Here is a 22,824-nt window from a genome sequence, read left to right as displayed (position 1 = left end):
TGCAGGTGGGGAGCCAGGGGCTTGAACCGGGATCCTGACGCCGGTCCTTGAGCTTAGCGCCGCCTGCGCTTAACCTGCTGCGCTACAGCCCGACTCCCTATATCTTTTTTTTTAAATAATCTTTTATTTATTTACTATTACAGACAGAGAGAAATTGAGAGGGGAGGAGGAACAGAGAGGGAAAGAGACAGAGAGACACCTGCAGCCCTGCTTCAGCACTTGTGAAGCTTCCCCCATGCAGGTGGGGATCAGGGGCTTGAATCCAGGTGTGTCACTGCCTGGCCCCCACAATTTATCTTTAGAATGAGAAATGGCTGCATAACAGTAGTAAAAGAAAGTTTACTTCTCCTAGAGAAAACAAGTAGAACCTGAACTGGAATAGGCGTATTGCACCAAAATAAAAAACTCTGGGGTGGGTGGGGGAGGAGAATATAGGTCCAAGAAGGATTCAGAGGACCTAGTGGGGGTTGTATTATTATATCGAAAACTGAGAAATGTTATGCATGTACAAACTATTGTATTTACTGTCGAATGTAAAACATTAATTCCCCAATAAAGAAATTTAAAAAAAGAAAAAGAAAGTTTACTTCTCCTGACTATAGACCTTTATTTAATTCCCATTCATTTTTAGTTCAACCCGACAGTTTTTGGTCAGTAAAAACATGATAATCAAAAGAAATTTTTATTTGTCATTCACAATTCAATATAAATTAAAACATTAGTTCAGTTATTCTACTGCACTCTTATCAAAAGTTTCCAGATTTTCATAAAGTGATATTTTTCTGAATGTAAAGTTTAATGGTCAAAACAAGTTCAGCCAAAGATTTACAAATATGAGTGTTGTGGACCTGTAACTCTGCTACTGTTCTAACACATTTCCAAGAAAATCACCAACTCTAGTAGAAAAAACATTCCAAACAAGTAATAGGATCACTACCAATTCCTTAGATCTCCTTTGGTAGCATTACTTTCAACCAAAGTTCTTCAAATGTAAGGTACGCTTTGTCAAGCATACATTTTAGCCATGTCAAGATAATATAAGGATAAGGAGTGCCCTGAAAGGTGATTAAATTCATTGCGATTACCTGTCAGTCCTTAAGGGGGAAAAATATGGGATTCTTTTTCTTTCTTTCTCTGCCACACTGCTTGACTCTTAGATAGTGCCTGTCTCGCTAACTCAGGTGTTCACCCTCATTTTCTTTACAGCTGGATATTATCCTTCTAGTTGTTTTTTTTTTTTTTAAATCGTAACTTCCTAACACACACTTTCATCGCATATATAATCTCCCAGCACTCCTCTCTTACTTCTTCCCTACTAAGCTTGTGTTGCTTGATGGATAGTTAATATAAACAGAGTCCACTTCCCTCTGCAACTCTACCTGTTTGTACCAGACTGGATGACTCTGACTTGCTCCACCTTTAATCATTTGACCTGTTCAATACTTTCTCTATGACTATTTTGAATGTCATGAAAATACTCCCAGTTGCATATGTGCACATGAAAATAATCAGTGACAATCGCCAAATATCCTCTTGGTTCTTCTGGTTCTCTAAGGCACAAAAAAAGAGGCCTCCACAGGGCCAGGGTTGGGGGGTAGGTAGTAAGTGAAGTCAGGGGCCAGTCTTTTCTTTTTTTTTCCCCACTGGTTTCTGAAATAACGGGGGGGTGGGGAGAGTTTAAACTAGATTTTCATTTCTACTTTTCCCTCAAGCCCTACAAACTTTTTAGAAAAGGAAGCTCTTCTGTGGTTTAGACATAGTAGTGTCATAGTAACAGTGGCTCCAGGTCCTTAGAGCTAAAGCCATGCCACAATCCAGATTTCGTTAAGAGTTTCCTCATGGAACCTAGATGTTGACAAATTGCATCATGATGATTTTCTTAAGAGGTAAGGGACAAGCCACTCTGACCCTTGAAACTCAGATGAGGCTGCAATGCGGTCCTCTTAAAGAGAAGGTTTGCTGTTAGGGAGAAACTACACTGTGAATAAAGAAAGTAGAAACTAGTCCAAATTGCCATAAATCAACGGTGTCAGAGCTTAGATTCTCTCCTGGCTCATAGGTTCCAGAAGATATGAGCTTGCAGGTCATATGAGGGTCTTCCTATGATATTGCTAGTAACTCTGGCAGTAACTGGAGCAAAGTAAATGCAAGGCATTTTTAGATGAATACGGCAGTATACAGGGTTGTTTTGTTTTTTTTTTAAATCAGATATCAGGCGAAGATGAAAGGTCTTTCTTTCTTTCTTTCTTTCTTTCTTTCTTTCTTTCTTTCTTTCTTTCTGTATAAAGTTTTAGCCACCCTGAAGAATCATTCTGGCAAGTCAGCTTCTCAGGCCCAATCATCACCAGCCAACCATCAGTGCATAGGGAGGCCTAGCAGGTCACAGCTGACATCCCATAGCCGCCTTGCTGTTGTCATATTTCGACCCTGGGGAGAAACCCATGCCACCTGGCAATCACTAGAAGGGAAAAGAGAAAGACTTAAAGCGCAGGACTAAAGATGTCATCTCCTCTCTGCATAATCTTAAGGACTATGACAGAAAAGCAAAATAAGACAGGGCCAGTGTTTGCTCTATCTCTCTGATCTCTGATATATATTTTTTTAATTTCCCCTTTTGTTGCCCTTGCTGTTTTTCATTGTTGTTGTAGTTATTGTTGTTGTTATTGATGTTGTTGTTGTTAGATAGGACAGAGAGAAATGGAGAGAGGAGGGGAAGACAGAGAGGAGGAGAGAAAGACCTGCTTCACTGCTTGTGAAGCGACTCCCCTGCAGATGGGGAGTGGGGCTCGAACTGGGATCCTTACACCAGTCCTTGCGCTTTGTGCCATGTGCGCTTAACCCGCTACAATACCGCCTGACTCCTCTGATCTCTGATCTTTACCCCAGAGGAAACCTAATTTCCACTTTAGATCTCATCACTATACCATCACCAGTCAGAATACATACCATTTAATCATATTTCCCGTTGTGTGTATATATTAACTACACTATCAGGGTCTGCCTGAAACCATTACACTGTTTAGAGAAGTTTCTGAGGTTCAGTCTAGGGTTTCAAATAGCTGAGTTCCTGATATTTACTTTGGTCCCAAAGTCGTAAAATAATACTTACAAATTCTGCTCAGACAGCAGTTATGAGTGTTTTTAAACTCAAATTTTAACAACTAAAGTCAGCTTCATAAACAAGCAAAGAGAAATAGTAACAAGGTACTAGGTTTTTCATATACATTTTCTTCACTGTAATTCTAATTTAAGTCCCTGTTAAATGTACAGGGTAGGATACCAGATCTGGACCCCCCCCCCCCAATGTTTCTCAAGGATGATTCATTTACTTATCATTGTGTTTTCTGTACTGAGCATACAGCAGGTATTCAATAAAGAAGCTGTTTGCTTTTAGTGGATCACAATCTTTGTAGTCACCTGAAAAGCAGTATTAAGAACCACACTTTTTATGTGATCAGACAGAGAAATTGAAAGGGGAGAGAGTAAAGAGGAAGAGACAGAGAGACACATGCAGCATTATTTCACCTCTTGTGAAGCTCCCTCTCCGTGCAGGAAGAGACTGGGGGGCTTGGAGTTGGGTGCTTCCTTGCACATTGCAATATATACTCAACTAGGTGTGGCACCTCCAGGCCCCAAGTACTACACTGTTTCCAGAAAACTGTTTCTTGGACATTGCAAGAAAGTGCAAGAAGGTGAAAAGATTAACAAGTCTAAAATAGCCACATAAAGCAGCTCAGGCCCAGCAGGTGTGATGCAGTGGAAAAAGTGTTGGACTCTCAAGCATGACATCTTGAATTCAATCCATAGCAGGACATGTGCCAGAGTGACGCATTCTGGTTCTCACTCTTGCTCTGTTTCTCATTAGTAAATAAACATGTGAAACTAGCTTCTCACACTTTGTCCAGTAAGACAATGTGACGTAAAGGGTAGGTTGTGAACCAGCTCCACCCTCGACCTGTTAAGCTGAGCCTAGCAGTTACCAAAAAGTGTGAGTCGGGAGTCGGCTGCTAGTGCAATGAGTTAAGCACACATGGCACAAAGCGCAAGGACCGGCAGAAGGATCCCGGTTCAAGCCTCCGGCTCCCCACCTGCAGGGGAGTTGCTTCACAAGTGAAGCAGGTCTGCAGGTGTCTATCTTTCTCTCCCACTTCTGTCTTCCCTTCCTCTCTCCATTTCTCTCTGTCCTATCCAACAACAATGACAACAACAACAGCAATAATAACTACAACAATAAAAAACAACAAAGGCAACAAAAGTGAAAATAAATAAATATATATATATATTTTTTTTAAAGTGTGAGTCAAAGAGGGCTCTGAAACCCAATCCCAGCAGGACCCAGAGAAAGAAGTGGGGGAAAAGAAAAAAAAAAAAAGGGAAAGATATTTGGAAGTAGTAATAGGTATAGGTGTGACTTAGAAAGGAAGAGAAGGCAGGACCTTAGAGGGAAAAAATGGGCAAGATAGACAGACAGACATAGAAATAATAGTCAGCCCATATCTGTGACTTTGGGAGAGCTAGTACAGTTTCCAATGGAGGGAATGGAAACACAGAACTTCAGTGGTGGGAACAGTGTGGAATTACACCACAAAATTATAATTATCTTTTAATTTTGTAAACCATTATTAAATCACTAATAAAAATAAATAAAATAGGCACGTTAAAAAAATGTGAGTCAAACTTCCCTATCACAAGGCAAAAAACCAAGGATCAAAAGATAAAATTAAATTCGACAATGTAATTTTTTTTTTTTTAACTAGAGCACTCACTGTTCAGCTCTGGCTTATGGTGGTGCAGGGGATTGAACCTGGGACTTTGGAGCCTCAGGCACGAGAGTCTGCTTGCATAACCATTATGCTATCTACCCTCCGCCTGGACAATGTAATCTTAAAGAAAGAAGGAAAGAAATAAAGAAGGAAAAAAGAAAGAAAGAGAAAGGATGGAGGGAAGGAAGGAAGGGAGGGAGAAGCCTTACTGTACTAGACAAATCCAAATGATTTCTTTTGAGCAATCTCACCTGTGAAAAAAAGATATGTTCATACCTGAAGTGATGTCCACTTAGACTCTCCAGACCTTCTGTTAAGGCACAGTGTAGGCTGGTCTGTGCTCCTTGTTCAGGGGTCTTGATGAAGGCAGACAAAATCCACCACACGCATCGTAAGAAAGATGAATGCCGGGTCAGTTCAGTGTGGACCGTGCCAGGGTGTACAGAATACACCGTAACGCCAGAGCCTGCCACACAGAGAGGGGAAGACTGGATGTGATGTTACAGAATGGACAAAGAGCAGAGGCTTCCCCGTCTTCCATGCATCTGCAATCAACATGCTTTGTTGCCTTTCACATCCACAATAGGTTCCAGTAGTGTCCACTACCCTCCCTCCCCATCACTTTAGTTTAAGCTATCCTCATTTTCACCTTGACTATCGAAATCACCCTCTGTATACACTCTCAGCCCTTTAATTATATTTGTTTGTTTATTTATTTTATTGCCATCAGGGTTACCACAGGTTCGAGGCTGCATGAGAAATCAAATCTATTGCTCTTAGAGGCCTTCTTCATCTTCTTCTCCTCTTTCTTCTTCCCCCTTCCCCACTCCTTTCTGTTTTATTAGTTAGGACAAAGAGAAATTGAAAGGGGGGGGGGAATAGAAAGGGAGAAAGAGAAACACCTACAGACCTGCTTTAACACTTGTGAAGTTTTCCCCTGCAGGTGGGGAACAGCGGTTTGAACCTGGGTCATTGAACATAGTAAAGTATGCACTCAACTTGGTGTGCATACTTGGTGTGCACCACCTGACCCCCTTCTCAACCCCATCTTAAACAACTTTTTTCTGGGAGTCAGGCGGTAGCGCAGCGGTTAAGCGCAGGTAGTGCAAAGCACAAGGACTGGCATAAGGATCCCGGTTCAAGCCCCCAGCTCCCCACCTGCAGGGGAGTCGCTTTATAAGCGGTGAAGCAGGTCTCCCCCTCTCTGTCTTCCCCTCCTGTCTCATCCAACAATGACGACAACAGTAAAACAAGGGCAACAAAAAGGGAAAATGAATAAATAAATATTTTAAAAAAAACTTTTTTCTTTCTTGCTTTCTTTCTCTTTCTCCTGCTCACTTTCCCATCTCCCCCTTCCCTCCCTCCCTCCTTCCCTTCCTTTCTTCCTTCCTTCCCCAGAGCACTGCTCAATTCTGGCTTATGGTGGTACTCAGAATTGTACCTGGAACCCTCTGCCTGAGGTATGAAAGGTTTTTTATTTGTTTATTTCCATAAATATTATGCTATCTCCCCAGCCCCAAAGGCTTCCTTCCATCTTAAAAGTTTACCGCTACTCTTCAAAAAATACTGAAACCCTTACTGTGGCTGCTAAGAATTTGACCGTAGGGGGCTGGGCAGTAGTACAACGAGTTAAGCACACATGGCCTGAAGCACAGGACAGGAGTAAGGATCCCGGTTGAAGCCCCCAGCTCCCCACTGCAGGGGAGTTGCCTCACATTCTGCTATAAGGACTCTGTTAATAGAGTTCACTTCACATAGTCAACGACTGCCACCTCTCCAGATTCAAAGGAGGTCTCAAAACTTTACATCAGGCTCAACCTGACACTGTTGACTGGCTACGGAAGAAGGGCAAACGCTAGAAGAAGAAGACTTCCTCAAGAGAAATCGTTCCTGATCCCTTATATTGAATAAGGTACCCTCACCCCAATCTATTATAGGTCCTATGGCAGTAGCCTCTTTATTATTTGTTTGTTTCGCCACAGGGCTATCACTGGAGCTCAGGACCTACAATGAATCTACTGCTCCTGGTGGCCTTATTTTTGATAGATCCAGAGAGAAATTGAGAGTAGGGGATAGAAAAGGAGAGAAAAGAGAAACAACTGCAACACTGATTCACCACCCATGATGTTCCCCCCCTTCACTGGTGGGGGACCAGGGGCTTGAACCCAGGTTCATGTGCACCATGATGTGTACACTTTACTGGGTATACCGCCGCCTGGACCTTTAATAGCCTGCTAGATGGTCCCCATTTTGCAAATGGGAAAGTCTTTAAAAATTAAGTAGCTTGGAGCAAGTCACAGCTGGTCAATGGTAAATCAAGTCTCCTGCCAGTCATCTCCAAGATGCAGCTGTGGGCTTCTTCTTATTATTTTTTTAAATTTATTTTTATGGTTTGTTGTCATCTTTTTTTTTATTGTTTATTTATAAGAAGGAAACACTGGGAAAAAAAAACCCTAGGATAATAGGAGTACAACTCCACACAATTTCCACCACCAGAACTCCATATCCCATCCCCTCCCCTGATAGCTTCCCTATTTTTAAAAAATATTTATTTATTTTACCTTTTGTTGCCCTTGTTGTTTATCGTTGTTATTGTTGTTGTTGGATAGAACAGAGAAAAATGGAGAGAGGAGGGGAAGACAGAGGGGGAGAGAAAGACAGAGACTTGCAGACCTGCTTCACCGCCTGTGAAGCGACTCCCCTGCAGGTGGGGAGCCGGGGGCTCGAACCAGGATCCTCCTGCGGGTCGTTGCACTTTGCGCCACGTGCACTTAACCCACTGCGTTACACCCGACCCCCAGCTTCCCTATTCTTTAACCCTCTGGGAGCATGGACCCAAGGTCATTATGGGGCGCAGAAGGTGGAAGGTCTGTCATCTGTAATTGCTTCCCCACTAAACATGGGCATTGACAGGTTGATCCATACTCCCAGCCTCTCTCCTCTTTCCCTAGTGAGCTCTGGGGAATCGGGACTCCAGGACACATTGGTGGGGTTGTCTGTCCAGGGAAGTCTGGTTGGCATGTGGGCTTCTTATTAAAATTATACTCAGAGGGGGTCAGGCGATAGTGCAATGGTTTAAGTGCACATGGCACGAAGTGCAAGGCCTGGCAGAAGGATCCCAGTTCGAGCCTCCAGCTCCCCACCAGCAGGAGGGTCACTTCACAAGTGGTGAAGCAGGTCTACAGGTGTCTATCTTTCCTCCTCTCTGTCTTCCCTTTCTCTCTGTCCTATCCAACAACATCAACATCAATAACAACAATAATAACCACCACAACAAGGGCAACAAAAGGGAAAAAAATAGCCTCCAGAAGCAGTGGATTTTTGATGCAGGCACTGAGCCCCAGCAGTAACCATGGAAGCAAAAAAAAACTATACTCAGATATGAAGCACATTCTATCTAGGGGATTGGCTTGGACAACAGACTCTATTGTTATGGCTTTTAGCTACTTCCTACACTGACTAGTGCCTATAGCACATTTTTTTTTCTTCAAATATTTTATTTATTTTATTTTGAGAGAGATGCAGAGATGCAGAGAGAGAGAGAGAGAGAAACACTAGAGCACTGCTCAGCTCTGGCTTATGGTGGTGTGGGGAATTGAACCTGGGACTTAGGAGCCTCAGGCATGAGAGTCTGTTTGCATAACCATTATGCTATCTCCCCCACCCATGTACATTTCTTATAAGCTTACCTTTTAGCCTTTGGGCCAGTTCCTTGGTAAAAAGAATGTTGGCCAACTTGCTGTGACAGTATGCCAAGCCAGCACTATAGAACCTTTGCCCCTGCAGATTGTGGAAGTGGATCCTCCCCATATGATGGGCTAAGGAGGACACATTCACCACCCTTGATGGGGCGGATTCCTTCAGCTTGTCCAGTAGTAGATGGGTCAGGAGGAAGTGGCCTAATTGAGAAAAAAGTAGAATGAATGGAGTTGGAGATTCATGCAGGGGTTGAGAGTTGTGATGAGGAACAGGTCTTGTGAGGGGAGGCAGAGAGCTCTGGAATAAGGCATACTGCCACAACCTTTGATTAGCTACAGAACAAATTTACAGAGGGTTTATGGAACTAGAATAGCCAAAGAAATGAGACATCCTTCTAGGAAGATCAGTATTGTGAACATGAAGATATGATATATCATTCCATCTTTCATTAGTTTTATTTATTTATTCATTTATTTATTTTTGCCTCCAGGGTTATCGCTGGGACTCAGTGCCAGCACTACAAATCCACTGCTCCTGTGGCCATTTTTCCCATTTTATTGCCTTTGTTGTAGTTGTTATTGTTATTGTTGTCATAGCTGTTGTTGTTGTTGTTGGATAGGACAGAGAGAAATGGAGAGAGGAGGGGAAGACAGAGGGGAGAAAGAAAGACAAACACCTGCAGACCTGTTTCACCGCTTGCAAAGTGACCCCCGGCAGGTAGAGAGCCAGGGGTTCGAACAGGGATCATTTCACCAGTCCTTGCGCTTTGCACCATGTGCGCTTAACCCACAGCGCTACCACCCAGCTCCGTTTTGTTTTGTTTTAATGTCACACTATGGAACAAAGCAACTGTGCATGCACAATAACACTGAGCCAATTTTAGGGGGGGAAAGTCTAGGCTGGGGAAACAGCATAATGGTTATGTGTTGGGAACATGTGTAAGCCTGATAGAGCTTAGGGAGAACCACCCCCATCTTTGGATGGAGGTCTGAGAAGATAACTTACCCAAGTGGTTGACTCCTATGTGCATTTCAAAGCCGTCAGCTGTCTTGGAGTAGGGACACATCATCACTCCTGCATTGTTGATCAAAATGTGGAGATGCTTTTCCTCTGCAAGGAGAGAAAATAGAGTGAGAGTGGGGAAGCAACCAGCCACAGCTGTCACATCTTAGAAATCTACCTGAATAATCTTGTAAACCACCATTAAAGCATTAATAAAAAGTTTAGAGGGGCTGGGTGGTGGTGCACCTGGTTGAGCGCACATTTAACAATACACAAGAACCCAAGTTCAAGCCCCCGGGCCCCACCTTCAGGGGGAAAGCTTCACAAGAGGCAAAACAGGGCTACAGGTGTCTCTCACCCTCTCTCTTTCTCTCTTTATTATCTATATTTATTTATTGCATAGAGACAGCCAAAAATTGAGAGGGAAGGGGGAGACAGAAAGACAGAGAGACACCTGCAGCCCTGATTCACCACTCCTGAAGCTTTCCCCCTTCAGGTGGGGACCAGGGGCTCGAACCTGGTTTCTTGCTCACTGTAACATGTGCGCTCAACCAGATGCCCCACCACCTGGCTCCCTCTCTCACCCTATCACACCCTTCCATCTCAATTTCTGGCTGTCTCTATCTAACAAATAAAGATGGGGGTTGTATTGTTATGTGGAAAACTGGGAAATGTTATGCATGTTCAAACTATTATATTTACTGTTGACTGTAATACATTAATTTTCCAATAAAGAAATAAAAAAATTAATATTGTAGGTCAGATCGATAGGGTTTACAATTAACAGTATTTCTATACCTTTCCCATACTTGGGAGCTACTCTTTACTCTGATCTAGCTTTCTGGTCCTATACCCAACTCTGACACCATCTTCCCAGACAATACTTTCAGCCCACCTGTATGTTAGCTGCTAGACTCAGGCAAAAATTAGTACAGTCACAGACCCCTTGGAATATACCTCAAATAGACTTCCTAGCTTCATCCAACGTGAAGACCCCAAATCTCATCTGCTATATTCTTACCTTTGGATTCCTGATTATTAGTTTTTTTAAATTTCTTTATTGGGGGATTAATGTTTTACAGTCGACAGTAAATACAATAGTTTGTGCATGCGTAACATATCTCAGTTTTCCACATAACAATACAACCCCCACTAGGTCCTCTGTCATCCTTTCCCAGGATCTGTACTCCCCCCACCCACCCACCCCAAAGTTTTATTTTGGTGTAATACACCAACTCCAGTTCAGGTTCTACTTGTGTTTTCTCTTCTGATCTTGTTTTTCAACTTCTGCCTGAGAGTGAGAGCATCTCATACTCATGCTTCTGTTTCTGACTTATTTCACTTAACATGATTTCAAGCTCCATCAAAGATGGGCTGAATATGGTAAAATCACTATTTTTAATAGCTGAGTAGTATTCCATTGGGTATATATACCAAAACTTGCTCAGCCACTCATCTGTTGTTATTTCCAGGTTTTGGCTATTACAAATTATACTGCTATGAACATATGTGTACACAGATCTTTTTGGATAGGAGTGTTGGGTTCCTTAGGATACATCCCCAGGAGAGAAATTACAGGGTCATAGGGTAGGTCCATTTCTAGCCTTCTGAGAGTTCTCCAGACTGTTCTCCACAGAGGTTGGACCAATTGACATTCCCACCAGCAGTGCAGGAGGGTTCCTTTGACCCCACACCCTCTCCAGCATTTGCTGCTGCTACCTTTTCTGATGTATGACATTCTCACAGGAGTCAAGTGGTATCTCATTGTTGTCTTTATTAACATTTCTCTGACAATCAAAGACTTGGAGCATTTTTTCATGAGTTTCTCTGCCTTTTGGATCTCTTTTGTGGTGAATATTCTGTCCGTCCATGTCCTCTCCTCATTTTGGATGGGGTCATTTGTTTTCTTGTTACTGAGTTTGGCAAGCTCTTTATATATTTTGGTTATTAAACTCTTGTCTGATGTATGGCATGTAAAGATCTTCTCCCATTCTATGAGGGGTCTCTTTGTTTGGGTATTGGTTTCTTTTGCTGTGCGGAAGCTTTTCAATTTGATGTAGTCCCATAGGTTTATACTTGCCTTAGTTAGGTTCCTGATTATTAAACAATTTGTTCTGCTTTATATCTTAATGCTTTTCAGTCACCAAGCTGCAGATGCTATCATGATGCTCGAATTCCCTGAGCAGACAACCTCATCAATGAGTCCTGGAACTCCACCTCTCCAGAGGCTTACCCCACTAGGGAAAGATAGAGACAGGCTAGGGGTATGGATCAGCCTATCAATGCCCACATCCAATGGAGAAGCAATTATAGAAGCCAGGCCTTCCACCTTCTGCACCCCATAAAAATCTTTGATCCATAGTTGCAGAGGGATAAAGAATAGCAAAGCTTCTGGGGTGGGAGTGGGGGGTGGTAGCACAGCGAGTTGAGCGCACAAGGTGCAGGCACAGGAACGCACATAAGGATGCCGATTTGAGCCCCAGTTCCCCACATGCAGGGGGGGTACTTCACAAGTGGTGAAGCAGGTCTGCAGGTGTCTTTCTTTTCCCATCTCTGTCTTCCCCTCCTCTCTCAATTTCTTCCTGTCCTGTCCAACAACGACAACAGCAATAACAACAACGAAAATAACAGCAACAAGGGCAACAAAAATGGGAAAAATGGCTACCAGGAGCAGTGGATTCGTAGTGCAGGCACCAAGCCCCATCAATAATCCTGGAGAAAAAAAAAAAAAAAGAGGGAAGCTTCCGCTGGAGGAGATGGGATATGGAACTCTGGTGGTGGGAACTGTATGGGATTGTGCCTCTCTTATCCCACAATCATGGCGATCATTATTAAATTACTAATTTTAAAAAATCATCTTTTTTTCTACTTCCTAAGGAGTTCCACGTTACAAGTGAATTTGTCTGTGAATCATACATTTTTGATTATATGCGATAGGGTTGTGGTGCAGCCTGTAGAGTGCATATGTTACCAAGTGCAAAGGCCCACCTGCAGGGTGGGAAAAATCACAAGTGGTGGAGCAGTGCTGCAGGTGTCTTTCTTTTGCCTCCAGAGTTAATGCTGGGGCTTAGTGCCTGCGCTATGAATCCACTGCTCCTTTGGCCTTTTTTTTTTTTTTCTTCACTTTATTGGATAGGACAGAGAAAACTTAAGAGGGGAGGGGAAGATAGAGATGGAGAGAGAAAGACATGCTTCACCACTTGTGAATCGACTCCCCTGCAGGTGGGGAACTGGGGGTTCGAACCGGGATCCTTATCAAGTACACCACCGCTCAATCCACCCCACCTCCTTTATTTCTGTCTCTATCATAAAAAAGGAAAGACGGGCTTTTTTGTGTTATATTTTATAAATATTTCTATTTGTTAGGCAGGGAGAGTGATCGTTTTCCTTTAGTTAAGTCTGCCATGTTGATCATAAGAACCACAATATAGTGCAGTTTTTACACTTACCTGCTAAGAAGTCCTCAGCAAAGGATCGAATAGATTTAGTATCAGCCAAGTCCAGTTTCCTCACCAGCACCTGTTTGTTCCCTGTCACATTCTGGATCTCTTTGGCCACCAACTCCCCCTTTTGCACATCTCGGCAAGCTAAATATACACGGGCTCCTGTCAACCAATACAGAAGAGACATCTATTAGCTCTGTTTTTGACTGGGCATTATAAAAGAATTTTTTGATATACTGACATTGTATCTTAATATACGCTATACTGTATATTATACTAGTATATAATATACATGCATATATATGATGAACACTATTTTTACTTTTAAAAAATTATTAATTTATGAGTGAGTGAAAGAGAGAAAAGTGTGTGTGTGTGTGTGTGTGTGTGTGTGTGTGTGTGTGTGTGTGTGTGTGAAAGAGAGAGAACCAGAGCACCATTCTGGCCTAAGTGATACCAAGAACTGAAATCTCATGCTTTTCTTTTTAATTAAAAAAATATATTTGATATGATCTCATGCTTTTCTTTTTAATTAAAAAATATATATTTGATATGATAGGACAAAGAGAAGTAAAGAGGAGAAAGGAGAGGCAGAGAGGGAGAGAAACAGAGAGACACCTGCAACACTGCTTCACCACTCATGAAGCTTTCCCCCAGCAGGTGGGGGCTGAGGATTTGAACTTAGGTCCTTGTGCACGGTGACATGAGCACTCAACAGACTGCATCGCTGTCCAGTCCCAGCTCACATACTTTTTTTTAAGTGACTTTTTATTTATTCCCTTTTGTTGCCCTTGTTGTTTTATTGTTACAGTTATTATTACTGTTGTTGTTGGATAGGACAGAGAGAAAGGGAGAGAGATAGGGAAGATAGAGAGAGGAGAGAAAGACACCTGCAGACCTGCTTCACAGCTTGTGAAGCGACTCCCCTGCAGGTGGGGAACTGGGGGCTCAAACGCTTTGCGCCACGTGCGCTTAACCTGCTGGGTACCGCCCGATTTCCCCAGCTTACATACTTTTAAGTCCTATGCTCTAGCCACTGTGCCACCTCCTTTTCTAAAGATTTATTTTACTTATTTAACATGAGAAAGTTTCATATGAAACAGAGCAAGAAAGAGTATCACTTTAATACATGGCATCATGCGTGGTGCTATCATTCGTGAAAGAGGACCCTAATGGGACCAGACGGTGGCGCACCTGGCAGAGCACACGTTACACTGGTCAAGCATCCACATTCAAGCCCCTGCTCCCCACCTGCAGGAGTAAAGCTTCACAAGTTGTGAAGCAATACTGCAGGTCTCTCTCTCTTTCTCTTTTCCTCTCAATTTCACTGTCTCTTCAATATTTTTTTTAAAAGGAGGGGAATCGGGCGGTAGCACGATTAACAGCGGGTTAAGCACATGTGGCGCCAAGCACAAGGACCGGCGTAAGGAGCCCGGTTCCCATTTGCAGGGGAGTCACTTCACAAGCGGTGAAGCCCATCTGCAGATGTCTTTCTCTCCCCTTCTCTGTCTTCCCCTCCTCTCTCCATTTCTCTCTGTCCTATCCAACAATAATGACATCAATAACAACAACAACTACAACAATAAAACAAAAATGGAATATAAAAAAAAAAAGGAGCCTTAAGCTTGCAAGTCCTTTGCTCTACCAGCTGAGTATTTCCACCAGCCCTGTTGTCTATTTTTTCCTTTTAAAAGATATTTTGTTTGTTTTTATTTTATTTTTTCTAATTTCTTTATTGGAGGATTAATAGTTTACAGTTGACTGTAAAATACAGTAGTTTGTACATGCATAACATTTCCCGGTTTTCCACAGAACAATTCAACCCCCACTAGGTCCTCCTCTGCCATCATTTTCCAGGACCTGAACCCTTCCTCCCCCCCCCCACCCCAGTGTTTGTTTTTATTTAATGTATTTACTCATTTATTAGATAGAGAAAGAGAGAAACTGAAGTAGAAGAGAGAAGATAGGGAGAGAGAAAGAGAGCACTGTTTCACCACTTATGAAACTTACTCCCCTCTCCTCACCACCACCAAAGGTAGGGAAAAGGGCCTTAAACCCAGATCTTTTTTGCATAGCAACATGTGTGCTCAAACAAGTGAACCACAACCTGGCCCTTTAGAGGAATTTTTATCTCTGCCTCACAATCTCACAATGAGGTATACTATGGGTAGGTAAATCACACACACACACACATAAAAGGGAGTCTGGCGGTAGTGCAGCGGGTTAAGCGTACGTGGCACAAAGCACAAGGACTGGTGTAAGGACCCCAATTCGAGCCCCCAGTTCCCCACCTGCAGGGAAGTCGCTTCACAAGCGGTGAAGCAGGTCTGCAGGTGTCTATCTTTCTCTCCCCTCTCTGTCTTCCCCTCCTCTCTCCATTTCTCTCTGTCCTGTCCAACAACAACAACATCAATAACAACAATAATAAAAAAGACAACAAGGGCAACAACAGGGAAAATAAATAAATATAAATTTTTTTTTAAAAAAGACAATAACATTCATTAAGTCTCCATTAAATGTAGAAAACACTGTTCTAGTTGTAGACCAGCAAATTAGTGAGACACCGAGAATGTTCCCAACTGGTCATCAACTGTGAGGGGTAAAAATGATAGAAAATAGTAGTGGCAGGAGGGATTTCTTCCTTTCTCTCTCTCTCCCTCTCTCTTTTTATCTTCCTGGATGATATTTTTCCCCCAGAGCATTGCTCAGCTCTGGTTTATGGTGGATTGAACCTGAGACCTCAAAGCCTCAGGCATGAGAGTCTCTTTGAGTAGCCATTATACTATCTTCTCCATCCCTGGAAGACATTTTATTTCCCCAGATAGAGTGAAAAAACAGAAGGGGAGAGAGACAGAGAGAGGACTATCCCACCACACCTAAAGTTTCCCCTTTGAATGGTCCTCCCATATGGTGACTGGGGGCTCACACATGACAAGGTGCACACTGCTGAGGGAGTTATCTCCTGGCCCCAACAGGAAGGAATGAGAAGTAACAGAAGATAATCAGCTTGCCTCTTTGAGCCAGCTCCTTGGCCGTCTCCTTTCCAATGCCTGTGTTGGCTCCAGTGATCACAACTACCTTCCCTGGAAGCTGCACAGTTGATGCACACACCCCATTGGCAAGCATTTTCCTGCAGAGAGAAGAGAGCTCATCATTTCTTCTGGTGTTTCGTCTTCAGATTCCAAAACTGAGATCTGCTTTGGTTTATGGAGAGTCAGTAGAAGGAAAAAAAAGTTTTCTGCCTTTGTTCAAGGACAAACCTGATTCTATTACAAGGGCAAACCTTAGAGTTGCTCCCTGTAGTCTAAGAAATGGATGAATAGGGGGTCGGGAGGTGGTGCACCCAGTTAAATGCACATAGTACAAAGCACAAGGACAAGGACCCATGCAAGGATCCCAGTTCGAGCCCCTGGCTCCCCACCTGCAGGGGGGTTCGCTTCACAAGTAGTGAATCAGGTCTGTAGGTGTCTATCTTTCTCTCCCTCTCTCTATCTACCCTCCCCTCCCCTCTCAATTCCTCTCTGGCCTATAGAAAAAAGAAGGAGGAGGAGGAGGAGGAGAAGGAAAAGGAGGAGAAGGAGAAGGAGGAGGAGAGGAAGAGGAAGAGGAAGAAGAAGAAGAAGAAGAGGAAGAAGGAGAAGGAGAAGAAGAAAAGAAATAGATGAATAACTGCTTCTCCAGGCATTTGGGTTTGGGCTGAGAACATTATGAGACCACTTCTGTAGACTTAGGAAATCATAAGACTCAGACTAATAAAAGAAAAAACTGGCCAAGTTATGCAGTTGGCCTCTAACTGGCAATTTATGGCACTGATAAACAATTGATCCAGGGGTCGAGTATTGGTGCACCTGCTTAAGTACACATGTTACCATGTACAAGGACCTGGGTTCAAGCTCCTGATCCTCACCTTCAGAGAGAAAGCTTCACAAGAGGTAAAACAGTGCTGCAGGTGCCTCTCTCCCTTTCTATCCCCCTCCCCCTCCATCTCTCTATCCTCTATCATATCAAATAAAGTTTAAATAAAAGCAATAATATTATTATAAAAACAAAACAGAAACCATTTGACCCAACAGAAAAGGTCAAAATTATGTATGCTTGCCAATATGAGACAAAGTAAACAGACAGTTACAAAAGAAAGACATGAATGAGTCTGAAAGGAAGCTGGGACTCAAACCCTTAATTTAATCACTAGAGTCCTTTGTCCTAGGCACTAAGCCACCCTGCTGTTCCCAGGAATGCATGCAAAAACAGTGATGGGGGGCCTTATTTTTCTCTGAAAATTGTGGAATTTAAGTCAAAAAAAATCTGTTAAGGAGGTGAATCTTTTTTTAATTATATTTAATTTTTTGATAGAACAGATAGAAATTGAGGAGGAGAGAGTAAGAGCAGAAAGAGAGGCACGGGGGGGGCGGGGGGGGGCTGGGCAGTAGCGCAGCGGGTTAAGTGCACATGGCACAAAGCGCAGGGACCGGCACAAGGATCAGAGTTCGAGCCCCCGGCTCCCCACCTGCAGGGGGGTCATTTCATGACTGGTGAAGTAGGTCTGCAGGTATCTGTCTTCCCCTCCTCTCTCCATTTCTCTCTGTCCTATGCAACAACTACGACAGCAATAACAGCAACAACAATAAACAAGGGCAACAAAAATGGGAAAAATGCCCTCCAAGAGCAGTGGATTCGTAGTGCAGGCACCGAGCCCCAGCATTAACCCTGGAGGAAAAAAAAAAAAATTGGAATTTCTTAAAAAAAAAAAAAAAAGTAAGTGGTCCAGCAGGTGGCACAGTGAATAAAGCACTAGATTCTCAACCATTAGTTCCTGAGTTCGATTCCTGGCAGCACATGTGCCAGAGTGATGTCTGGGTCTTTCCTCCTTTCTCATGAATAAATAAATAAATTCTTTAAAAATAATAATAATAGGGAGTCGGGCGGTGGCGCAGTGGGTTAAGCGCACGTGGCGCAAAGCGCAGGGACCGGCATAAGGTCCCCGGCTCCCCACCTGCAGGGGAGTCGCTTCACGGGCGGTGAAGCAGGTCTGCAGGTGTCTTATCTTTCTCTCCCCTCTCTCTCTGTCTTCCCCTCCTCTCTCCATTTCTCTCTGTCCTATCCAACAACAAAGCAACGTCAACAATGGCAATAATAACCGCAACGAGGCTGCAACAACTAGGGCAACAAAAAGGGGGAAAAATGGCCTCCAGGAGCGGTGGATTCATGGTGCAGGCACCGAGCCCAGCAATAACCCTGGAGGAAAAAATAGTAATAATAATAATAATAAATAAATAAATAAATAAATAAAAAGAAAGAGAGGCACTGCTTCACCATTTGTGAAGCTTCCCCTCTGCAGGTAGGACCAGGGGCTTGGACCCAGGTCCCTGTGCATAGTAACATGTGCCCTCAACTACGTGCACCCACCACTTAGTCCCCGGAAGTGAAGCTTGAACCCGATCTTATAGTTTCCAGGTATATGCAAATACATGGATCTTCAAAACCGACTAAGAATAAGAACAGCCTCTAAGTTTGCTCTCAGATAATTTGACTTTATTGCTGTTTTGTTTTGTTCTGTCTCCCATGGACATGGAATGAAAGTGAAAACTGAAGACTGGAAATAAAAGGAAAATATATATATATCATTAAAAAAAAAAAAAAAGACGGGCTGGACGGCAGAGCACCCAATAGAGTACACATATTACCATGTGCAAAAATATAGATTCAAGCACCCAGAACCTGCCTGCAGATGAGAAGCTTTATGAGAGCTGAAGTAGATGTTTCTGTCCTCCAATTTCTGTCTTTTTTTTTTGCCTCCAGGTTATCACTGGGGCTCAGTGCCAGCTTCCCCCCACCCCCGTTTTATTGGATAGGACAGAGAGAAATTGAGAGAGGAGAGGGTGGTCCAGGAGGTAGCGCAATGGATAAAGCACTGGACTCTCAAGCATGAGGTCCTGGGTTCAATCCCCGGCAGCACATGTACCAGGGTGATGTCTGGTTCTTTCTCTCTCTCCTCCTATCTTTGTCATTAATAAAAAATAAATAAATAAATAAAATCCTAAACCCATAAAAATTGGATTTAAAAGAAAAAAGAGAGAGAGAGAGAGAGGAGAGGGAAACAGAAAGGGAGAGAGAAAGACACTTGCAGACCTGCTTCACCACTTGTGAAGTGACCCCCTCTGCAGTTGGAAGTGGGGGGGCTCCAACTGGGATCTTTGTGCTTCGTAATATGTGTGCTTAACCTGCTGTGCCACTGCCCAACCAAAAATCAGTATTTTTAAAAATCTTAGCCAGGGGATGAACTTTTAAAAAGCATTTCAGTCTTACACCCCACCTCCCACTGAACTTAGAATTGCAAAGTTCATGCACCGAGTCACTACCTACAGGCAAATGAAGAGGCAAGTAACTCAGGGAACCCCCAAACATCGTGTTCCTCCCCAGAAAATATGCCTCCCTGCTAAGTTTCCCACATCTCTTCAGCTCAACTTTTCTTTCTCTCTCTCTTTCTTTTTTTGCCTCCAGGGTTATTGCTGGGGCTCGGTGCCTGCACCAAGAAAACACTGCTCCTGGAGACTATTTTTTTTCCCTTTTTGTTTTTTATCATTGTTGTGGTTATTATTGTTGTTATTGATGTCGTTGTTGTTGGATAGGACAGAGAGAAATGGAGAGAGATGGGGAAAATAGATAGGGGGAGAGAAAGATAGACACCTGCAGACCTGCTTCACCGCTTGCAAAGAGACCCCCCTGCAGGTGGGGAGCCCAGGGTTCGAACCTGGATCCTTACTCCCGTCTGTGCGCTTTGTGCCATTTGCACTTAACCCGCTGTGCTACCACCCGATCCCCTCTCCTTCTCTTTCTTTTTAATATTTCGTTTATTTATCTATAGGATAGAGATAGCAAAAATTGAATATATACATGGAGAGAGAGAAAAAAAGAAAGAGACACTTGCATCTTTGCTTCACCACTGTGGTTTTCCCCTCCAGGTAAGGATGGGTGACTTGAATGAACCAGCAGCTTGACCACGGTATTGCGTGTGCTCAACTGGTTGAAACACCACCTGGCCCACAGGCTCAACTTTTTCTTTTCTTTTCTTTCTTTGTTTAAATTTATTGGGGGGTGTTAGTGGTTTATAGTAAACAGTAAATACAGTTGTTGGTACACGTGTAAAATTTCCTTTTTCTACAAAACACTCCCCCCAGCGTACATCCTTCTCCACCTGAACGACTTCACCCCTCCAGAGTCCTTTTCTTTAGTGCAATACACCAAACTCAGTCCAAGTTCTGCTTTGCGTTTCCCCTACTGTTCTTTTTTTTAAAATTTTTTATATTAGCTTTATTTATTTATTGGATAGAGACAGCCAGAAATTGAGGGGGGAGGGTAAGATAGAGAGGAAGAGAGACAGAGAAACACCTGCAGCCCTGCTTCACCACTCATGAAGCTTTCCCCCTGCAGGTGGGGACCAGGGGCTCGAACCTGGGTTCATTTGCATTGTAACATGTGCGCTCAACCAGGTGCGCCACCACCTGGCCCTCTCCCCTTCTGTTCTTATTCCTCAGCTTCTGTCTATGCATAAGATCACCCCATATTCATCTTTCTCTTTCTGGTTTATTTCACTTAACATAAACCAACTTTCTGTTGTGATTCTGTGTGGCTGGGTGAAGAGGAAAGACTAGAAAGAATATTCCTGAGTATTGGCACACATGTGTACAGAGAGAGAGAGAGAGAGAGCGACAGTGTGTGTGTGTGTGTGTGTTTAGGGGGAGCTCTTCGGTCACTGGTCCACCGTCACCACTGGTGACTTCCCCAGAACCAATAAGCAGTCTGCCTTTGTGCAGGGAGCTGCTGGTTCTCTGGGGGTGTCCAGCCAGCCACAGGCTGACATCACCAAGTCAAGACACTGCCTCCCTCATTCTCTCCCTCCTCCTGCATGCCTCCGATAGATATCCCACAGGGCAGGTGAAGTATTTCCTTTTTTTTTTCTTTTCTTCCTTACATCTGTTCAGATTAAGAATGAATCTAACAGCTAGAGCGCAAGAAATGAAACTATAGAAGTTACAGTCCCCACTAAGGGTCAGTTTCAGAAAGAAAAAAAAAAAATTACGATTCCATTGTACTTCCGACCCAAGAAGCAAAAACCAGACAGGGGTGATTAGGAAAAGGGTGGGAACTCGGGGAAAAGCAGAGTTAGGAACTACACCCCACTTTAGCATCTGAAAGAGAAAAAGAAAAAGAAAGAAAGAAAACCAAAAACCAAAATTGTTAACTCAAAGTGTCTCTGGTAGCCTTGCTTTCAGCGTTCCGGGGTTCTCTGGAGCAGGGGGTAAGGGAAGAAGCTTAGGCGACTAAACAAAACAAAAAAACAAGTGACTGCAGCCCCTTTTTTCGACCTGGGGGCCTCTGGGTCTCGCCTTCCCCATATTCAGAGCAGTAGGATCTCCAGGCAGCCCAGATCCTGGTTTGGGCCTTGGAGCCGACCCAGGAAGGTTTCTTCTTTTAGAGCTTCGGCGAGCATCACTGTGCCCACCCTCAAAGACTGCACAAGAGAAGACGGTTAATGTGCACTGACCTGATATGGGGCGCGGCGATGTACAGGAGAAGGGGGAACAGGAGGAGCAGCAGGAGTACCCCAACCATCTTGCAGGGTTGCAGCCTGGGGGAAGCGCCTGCGGTGCACGCCTGTACCGATTCTCTCGTAGGCACTGCAGACACGCCCTAATTCAAAGAGCAACAGCCCCCTGAGCAAGGCCTTCTGGGAAATGGAGTCCGGAGCGCGGCGCTCACACCAGGCACTGAAGTTGAACCGTACACACACAGCTTCGGTTCACTCATCATTAGAGAAATGTACATCAAAACCCCGCTCTTCACCAGGCACTGAAGTTGAACCGTAAAACACACACACACACACACACACACACACACACACACACACACACACACCCCTCCAGTTCACTCTAAACACACACACCTCCAGTTCACTCTAAACGCACACACACACACACCTCCAGTTCACTCATCATAAGAGAAATATACATCAAAACCACATTAAGATTGCACCTCACACCTGTGAGAATCAATAAAACAAGAGCAGATAAGTGTTGGAGAGGATGTGAAGAGGGAGGAACTCTACGACATTGCTGGTGAGAGTGCAAATTGGTGCAGCCATTCCACGACGGAACAGTATGGACAATCCTTAAACAAATACAAATGGAAATACCTTATGACCCAGCAATTCCACTACAATAAGGCATATACCCAAAAGATAAAATAACACTGATTTGAAGGGATATATGCACCTCCATGTCCATAGTGGCTTTATTGACAATAATGAAAACTTGGAAGTAATCAAAATGTCCAGATGACTGGATAAAAAAAAAGTAATGGGACATATATTCAATGGAGTGCTATTCAGCAATTTTAAAAAAAAGATGATATGCATGTTAGCTGTCAGGGATAGTCATGGGCCCCTTGGAATATACCTAAAATAGACCTATGAGCATTTTCCAAAATGAAAACCCCAAATCTTCATCTGTAATATTCTTGCCTTTAGGTTCATGATTAGTCAACAATTTGTTATACTCTTTTTCAGCCACCAGGTCCCAGATACTACCATGATGCCAACCTGACATCCCTGGGCAGATGACCCCACTAATGCATCCTAGAGCCCTGCCTCTGCAGAGTCCTGCCCCACTGGGGAAAGAGAGAGACAGGCTGAGTATGGATCGACCTGCCAGTTCCCATGTTCAGCACAGAAGCAATTACAGAAGCCAGACCATCTACATTTTGCACCCCACAATGATCCTGGGTCTATACTCCCAGAGGGATAAATAATAGGAAGCCTATCAAGGGAGGGGATTGGATACGGATTTCTGGTTGTGGGAATTGTATGGAGTTGTACCCCTCTTATCCTATGGTCTTGTCAATATTTCCATTTTATAAAT

General features: G+C 43.5%; 1 protein-coding gene across 1 annotated transcript; it reads right to left on the bottom strand.

Moving 5' to 3' along the window:
- Nucleotides 1-666: 666 nt before the first annotated feature.
- Nucleotides 667-21,593, bottom strand: RDH11 (retinol dehydrogenase 11). Its single transcript, XM_007525826.3, has 7 exons — nucleotides 21,453-21,593; nucleotides 15,919-16,037; nucleotides 12,914-13,069; nucleotides 9,468-9,572; nucleotides 8,453-8,662; nucleotides 5,040-5,229; nucleotides 667-2,458 (listed from the first exon to the last, which is right to left on the bottom strand). Exons 1-7 carry the CDS (start codon nucleotides 21,518-21,520, stop codon nucleotides 2,356-2,358), a joined length of 951 nt encoding a protein of 316 aa, XP_007525888.1. The 5' UTR covers nucleotides 21,521-21,593; the 3' UTR covers nucleotides 667-2,355.
- Between the last annotated feature and the right edge of the window lie 1,231 nt (nucleotides 21,594-22,824).

Source organism: Erinaceus europaeus, chromosome 16, assembly GCF_950295315.1.
Source record: "Erinaceus europaeus chromosome 16, mEriEur2.1, whole genome shotgun sequence".
Classification (NCBI taxonomy): domain Eukaryota; kingdom Metazoa; phylum Chordata; class Mammalia; order Eulipotyphla; family Erinaceidae; genus Erinaceus; species Erinaceus europaeus.
The sequence above is the reverse complement of the archived record's forward strand: the minus strand, read 5'-3'. Positions and strand labels throughout refer to the sequence as shown.